The 7,449-nt window shown below is 38.7% G+C and overlaps 1 protein-coding gene across 1 annotated transcript in view; it reads right to left on the bottom strand.

The window, feature by feature from the left end:
• Positions 1 to 839: 839 nt before the first annotated feature.
• The window catches only part of sel1l (SEL1L adaptor subunit of ERAD E3 ubiquitin ligase), a 29,564-nt gene continuing 22,954 nt past the window's right edge, over positions 840 to 7,449 (bottom strand). The window contains exons 17-21 of the mRNA XM_052026772.1: positions 6,977 to 7,142; positions 5,385 to 5,459; positions 4,310 to 4,482; positions 3,370 to 3,498; positions 840 to 2,363 (exon numbers count right to left, since the gene is read on the bottom strand). Of these exons, the coding sequence (XP_051882732.1) occupies positions 2,196 to 2,363; positions 3,370 to 3,498; positions 4,310 to 4,482; positions 5,385 to 5,459; positions 6,977 to 7,142 (711 nt within the window). The 3' untranslated portion in view covers positions 840 to 2,195. The remainder of the gene's footprint in view (positions 2,364 to 3,369; positions 3,499 to 4,309; positions 4,483 to 5,384; positions 5,460 to 6,976; positions 7,143 to 7,449) is intronic.

Genomic DNA, 7,449 nt, shown 5'->3' with positions numbered 1-7,449 from the left:
TCCAATTGAGTTTCAGATCAATGGTGATGAGCAGGATATTGATAGTGGTGGGGGTCTCTGATGATAATGCAATTGAATACCATATTTTTGTTGGAAATGGTCATTGCCTGGTAATTGTGGTGCATTTTCTCTCACTTCAGTCTATGCCTGATTGCCTAGATCTCGCCGCATGCGGGCATAAGTTACTTGATTTGCTGAGCACCAAGAATGGAATTGAATGTGGTACAAGCAGTAAATATGCCAAGTGCAGAGCTTATAAATGGAAGGTCACCCATGAAGCAGCTGAAGGTAGTTGGGTCAAGTATGCTGCCCTGAGGAACACCTGCAACGATGCCCCAACTTGAACTATTAACTCCAACAACCACAATCTTTGTTTGTGCAGATATAACTAACCACTGGAGCATTTTTCCCTTTGACGTCCATTGACTTTTACAAAGGGAGACCAGTCTATTGTAGCCTTGATATCACTCCATTTCGAGAATTCACAGCTTTGGTCCCAACATAGACCAGGGAGCTAAGTGACCCTGGCAAAATCCTAACTGGGCACGAGTAGGTTACTGGTGATTAAGTGTCCAAGTACTCTATGTTCTTTAGATGTTAAAAAAAATGAATCAGATCATTTCAGCTTAATTACTGCCAAAGACCAACTTCACTTGCCCTTACCTCAAATCCACTCTTCTTTGCTGAAGCTCATATTGAATTTTGATTTCTTCAGTTCATCCTCTTAACAGGTTAGATTGAAAACTTGAAGGGGATATGCTGCTCCTTGTCCAGTTCATTTAGGCCCCCAATGTCCAGTGCACATAGAGCACTTAATGTAGAAATAAAGAGTCTATGGCTACTTAGGGACATTTTTATTAAAACAAGCTTAAATACAGTTTGATGACTAATTGGACTGCAATTTTCAATTCACAAAAGGTTATCATATTAAAAAAGTTTGTACATCTTATTAACATCTTTAAACAATTTTACACAGCAGTTCCTTACTGCATTTACAATATAGTACATTTACAACCTAGCTACCCATCCCAATTTTAAAGGGAATACATGCTTTGAAACTTCAGCTATATGCCCAAAAACAAAAGTGCAATCTTTATTGACCATTTGCCCCAGAGACCACTTACTGATTTTCAACTAGACTGTGTTTAAGTGGGCTCCCCGGAAGTTGCTTAATTGTAAAGTTGGGTCTCTTCCCTCCTTCCCCAACTCGTGGTTCCCCATTAAAGGTAGAGCCAAGCCATAATTCCATTCTTTGCTCTACTTTTGCTATTATTCAAATCCATCATTAAACTCCAATTATTGTCCCATTAAATTATCATCCAAGACTATCACAAACATGTTGTCACTTGCCCATCATAATTGTAGTACTTTATTTCCATTAATGTCTTATCAAGAACCAAGTTAGTCTCACAGGTTTGGCTCTGCACATTTTCAAAAATATCCCCATCAGGCAAAAAAAAATTCACCACACTAAATGAAATGGTTCACTCAAAATTTTAGGTTTTTTTAAAAAAAAGAATCCTGCCTTGCAAAGTGATCAAATACGAGACAAAAACCATAACATACCAGGTGAACCCCCTTTCCAATAGAGAAACAAAACAATCACTCAAACCTGGGGAAAACACTAGTACGTATCTTAAAATGTGTTTCCAGATTAGCAATAAATTTAATCCTTAAATAATTATATTATTTCTTTAGCTGCTTTCAAGGTTTCTGAAGTGGAACAAAATCATCATTCGACAAAACAGTAAAGCTCCATGAGCAGACCAGCTGTTGAAAGCAACAATCTCTTGAAAGCAAGGTGAATGGTTGGCAAATTCAAAGAGCTAAGGTGCAGGAACAGATCTAATGGCAAGTAACTAATGTGCATTAGGTGGCTGTGTGTGTAATGGCACTTCTAAGAACAACTCTCGCAGGATTTACTTTCTATATCCTCATGGGAAACAAATCGGGTCCAATTCAAAACCAGGAAATTTAATACAAACTATGAAAAAAAAAACAAGTAAAATTAACAATGTTGAAGAATGAGCTCTGTGGTGTTTGTAAAACTATTCTTCAGGCACTGACCTAAACAGCTAAAAACCAAGCCCCAAAACAGGCCACTTTAAGAAAATGTGCACTTCATAAAAGTTAAAGATCTAACATTTTCTTGTACTGTTGATGGTAGGGGAGGGCAAGGAAAGACTACATCTTTGCTACTGTTGCTCACGTTGAGGTTCTGGTGCTCGTAGGCGAGGTTGCTGCTGCCTTTGTCTATATGCAATCACAGTTCCCAATAGCAGAGCTAGTATGGTCATGAGGTAAAGATCCCATTCAGGGCCCAGTAACGCATCCAAGTCAATCTGCATCCACAATTCTCGGAACTGCAATAAAAAAAATCAAAATTTCGTATGATAGCAAAATATGGCTTTGGAATCCAACCAAGATTGATGTTGGGATGGTCATTAACTCTTCAAATCCCAACAGAAACTGACCACTTTTCTTCCAAGCCCGTGCATGTTCATGATTTACTCCAATCTAGTTTGAAAAGCAGAGCAAAGTATACTCCTACTTTGTGAAAACATCCTTGTTGATGCAACCGCCTAGATGGAATACTTCTTAGTTGAGTTTCTAACAGTGAACCGTACCACTTAAGCTGCTGCATTTATCTCAGCCATTCAAATGCAATGAAAACAAATGAATAAAAGCAGTCATGTTGGTCAACCCATGAGCAATTGTTTAAGCCCCATCCTGGAGAAGATCCTTGCCCTGCGATATTGTTGGAGGGCCATGAGGCAAAGTGTGGCACAGGGTGGGGGGGGGGGAAATCAACATTCTAAAGAAATATAAATTCCTTCTTGGCCTAGGACAAGTGGGATGACAAAAACCCTTCCAGAGCAGTTCAAAAGCAACAGGCTTCAGCTACACTGCCAAGAATTCTTGCATCCTTTTGAAACCACCATTTACCATTACTTGGTATTCAGAAAATTACCCACTGAATACCAAAAGAACCATGAATAGCTTTGAAGATTAATGCCCAATCTCTATTCAGGTGTTACTAGAAGGGGGATAAGATTTCAGTAAAAGACACCAGTCTATTCAAGTTGGACTGGTCTCGTCTATGAAGCCAAGTTCTGAGAAATTATTCCCCTACATTGCTGGAAGCATGACTTTGTTTAACATCTGGTCATGGTAGGTTGTACATGAGCAATTTTTCATAATTGTGTCATGCAAGGTGCCTGACAGAACACACGAGCCAAATCTGACCCATGGGATATTACACTTTTGTTAATGAGAATGTTATTTCCAGTGTCATCATTAGAGGACACAAGGATTCCTTCACACTGATAACTGGAGGGGGCAAATACACTTTAAAATCTGTTTACTTACTTTGGTTTCACTCAGGTAATCCATTGAGTAGATCATTCCCAGTTTACAAAGGGCTAGGAAGACAGGAACTTGAGCATCAGGACTAGTCTCTGCAGCCATGTCATAAAACCGCTTTGCAAGATAAATATCCTTCAGAACAAGAGTGTTAAAAAGTCTTAAAATGTATAATCAACTACTTATGATAGAATGTAAGATTTCCTTATTTTAGCATTACAAGACATGACTCAAATATGTAATGTTCTTTATAGAACAATTCCTCAATACAACTGAAGTAATTAGGATCTTCATACAGAAATACAACCAGCGTTGGAAAGGGTACTGTATGGAGATATGCATCCTCAGGATTCCAAAACTAAGGAATAAGTTAAATAATCACACTTTGACACTGCACTTACATTGAAATGATCAAGAGGATGAGGCAGTGTCAAGTCTCAAACTAGTAGCCAACTGCCTCACCGAGGGATGTCAAGCTACCACATACACAAACTGCACCACCTCCAAATGTAACCCGAGACCAAAACTACACATAATACACCAAGCATGTGCCACTTCAAGGCCCAATCATGAAAACAGCGATAAACTGGGAGGATACCACAAGATCAATTTTTTCTTGCCCACAATTTAACCAATTGAAGGAAAAGCTTCTAAAATATGTGACAATACTTTTGAGATTCTTTTTTTTACTTTATTCCTCTAGAGTACAAAGGAGATGTCTGGACAAAGGCTGCTTTGCATCTTTTGTCCAGACAACTCATTACAGTATTTGTAACAAGGAATGATACCCTGCCAGATTAAAAATAAAAGACTAAAACAGCATTCAATGCAAATGTAGTCCAAAGCAGCTGGGAAGCTATGTCAGAGATAGAGACTCAAAAGGAGATACCCATCCTTCAACTTAAACACATGTTGGTAAATACAAGTGATACTTTTAAATTCATACCTGTTTAATGCCCAAACCCTTTTCATGCATGTAGCCCAAGTTAAACATGGCCTGTGCACTGTGCTGCTGCTCAGAAGCAAGTCTATAATGAATAACGGCAGTTTCATAGTCAATGTCAGTGCCATAACCGTAGAAGTGATAGTCTCCAAGCTTGATTCTTGCAACTGTATAACCTAACACAAAAAACATGTGTTTAAGTACCTACAGAACTGGTTTATCATGCAAAACTGTTTAATTGACCCCCACTCTACCCACCATTTTCCTGCCCCTCCCCACTCCTGATGCTTGTATCTCAGGGAAGTGCTATGGAAGTTATTTGAAGTGGTTCTGGAATGCCAAATTTGCCTCAACTTAGAAATGCAGAGCTTTCTACTGCAATTTTCTATTCAACTGTCACTGAAATACCTGGTTTGCATCCTTATTCTGATTGCATTCAAGCTCAAGTCAAGATTTGTTGCTTTTAATTTTAAGGAACTAACAGTAGCCAAATTCAAATTAGTGTATCAGTTCATTTATAAAGATTACATTTTTGAAAACACTGGTTACGGTTCTTTGGTTACAGATGAATGAGTGCCATTTAGGAAGTACTCAATAGTTTGAACTTGTACATTAAATATGGCAATGAAAAAATTTCATCTGAAAGAGTATACCTCAGGCATAAAAACTAAATTGAAACAGCTAAAGTCAAACTGTGCTCTCTAGAACAGTTTCCAAGTGGAATTAATGATATGCAGCATTTAGTCTGGAAGGTTTTTTTTGCAAAAGATCTGCTTCAACATACAATTAAGTTTAATCTTGAAAACAGATTCTTTTAAATGAATAATTTTACAGAATAATCTGGATGTTACTAGGGTGTTACTTTATATTGCGACATGTACTGGATATTGCATTTGCATTCTGAAGTTTGCATAAACTCAGTAGAGGGCACAGGGCTTAGTGTCTCAAAATAGCAGCAGCTTGTAAACAAGAAACAGCGCAGTCTTTCCTCACTAGGGTTTCAAAAGTCAAACTGCAGTAAAGCTGACCACATGACTCACTGTGCAGGGCTATTTCTTTGCTCTTCTCAAAAGCTCACCTTGTGCTGCTGCTCTGTTCCAGTGCAGTAGTGCTCGTGGATATGTTTCATTTTCACCAAAAATTTTAGCTTCCTCTGCAAGAAAAGTGTTTATTCCATTGTTGAACTTTGAGGCCTTGTTCAAAGAGTACATCACTTAACTCAATTAAGTGATTAATTACAAACTCAGCATACCCATTTGGCTTATCCAAGTTTCCAAATTCCCAGTGTTAACCCACCCTGAATAAATGTTATTTGATAATCTTGATTTATGCCTTCTATAGCATGAAAAGATCTTATAAAATCACGTCTGTTGTATGATATTTCAGAACTCCAAACTCGATTTTTTAAAATAAGATTTGATTTAATCATGAGGGAATATTTTATCAAGTGCTTGCTGCTTCCTATCATAACTTGGAGTTAGCAACAGTGCCACCACCAGGCATTTCATAGCACAGCAAAACAAGCCCCCTGAGTTAAATCCCATTGGAACTTACAGTACAGCACAGGAACAGGCCCTTCCACCTATGTCTGTGCTGATCATAATGCCATATTAAATTGAACACTTGCCTGCAAGTGGTCTACATGCCTTAAATTCCCTGCCTGTTCATTTAGCTATCCAAATACCTCTTAAATGTTGCTGTCTTCTATGCTACTATCACTTCCCCTGGCAGTGCATTCCAGGTACCTACCACTAAAAATTGCCATGAGAATCTTTAAACCTTCCCCCCTCTCACCTGAAAGCTGTGCCTTCTTGTACTTTACATTTCCACCCTGGGAAAGAGACTCTTACCATCTACCCTATGCCTCAAATTTTATATGCTTCTCTCAGGTCATCCCTCAGCTTCCAACATCCACAGAAAACAATCCAAGTTTGTCCAACCTCTCCTTGTAGCTAATAATTGAAACCACACAATGTCCTGGTGAACATCTTCTGCACCCTGTCCACAGCCACCACATCCTGTGATGCAGCAACCAGAACTGAACACAAATTGTTTGCAAACATTTGCTTGGTTTTCAGTGATTAAGCTAAAGTGCAGAAAAGATTCATGAGATGTTGGCTGGATTGGGGGTCTTGTGTTACAAGGAGAAATTGGATAGGCTAGGTCTGTTTTCCTTGCAACAAAGGAAGCCAAGAGGTGACATGATAGTGTCTAGAAGTAGAAGTGGGGGGGGGGTGGTGGTGGTGAAAATGAAGATTTAGAGATCCAAAGGGTGCATTTTTCACAAAGTAGTTGGCAGATGGAATGATCTGCCCAAGGAGATGGAGGCAGGAACAGAAACATTTAAGAGGCATCTGGATAGATGCTTGAATGAGCAAGGCAGAGGGATATGGAATTAGTTCAAATCAGGATTAGTATAGAGAGGCATGATCAGTATGGATATAGTGGGCTGAAGGGTCTGTTTTTATGTTTTACAACTGTGACCATCTTAACAGAAACTAGAATATTAAAGTAACAGCAAATTATTTTTAATCCACATAGGCACCTGTTAAGCAGCACGTTTTCACAAAAGGTAAAATTTATACAAAGATGGCCAATTAAAAAGTTCTTTAATATTTCAAAAGATGAATAAGACAGCTGAAATGCCACTAGGCTGGTCTTTGTTCTTACTTTGATCCAGAATGAAGGCAGCATTGCTCTGGGCCACCTCATAGCCTTGTTCAGCCAACAACAAGTACTGTACCAAAGCAGAATCAGTGTCACCCTCCTTATAGCTACTATATGCAGACATCAGCCGCTCTGACCAGCGACCTCGTTCACAGACGTTTTTGAATAACTGCAAAAGATGAAGTGGTTCAAATCAGAAAATGCAAAGCAAAATTGATTTTGGTATCCCAAACACTTAAATGGACAAGACTCACTAAACAAAAATAAAGGGTTGCAACAATGGAAGGAGAAAAACAAATTCTAATCTAAAAATAATAGTCGTGTCTGAACCTAGATTTTCTGTATGCAGAGAATGGATGTTTTTCAGTGCAAGTATTCCACCAACTGAAGTGGAGGCCCATGAAACAGTTGCATTGTAATAAAGGACAAACTCTGCTAGATCCAGCCCAATGCCACTTATATTGGCTGGATACAGA

The sequence above is a fragment of the Pristis pectinata genome, chromosome 1, assembly GCF_009764475.1.
Source record: "Pristis pectinata isolate sPriPec2 chromosome 1, sPriPec2.1.pri, whole genome shotgun sequence".
Taxonomy (NCBI): Eukaryota; Metazoa; Chordata; class Chondrichthyes; order Rhinopristiformes; family Pristidae; genus Pristis; species Pristis pectinata.
The sequence above is the reverse complement of the archived record's forward strand: the minus strand, read 5'-3'. Positions and strand labels throughout refer to the sequence as shown.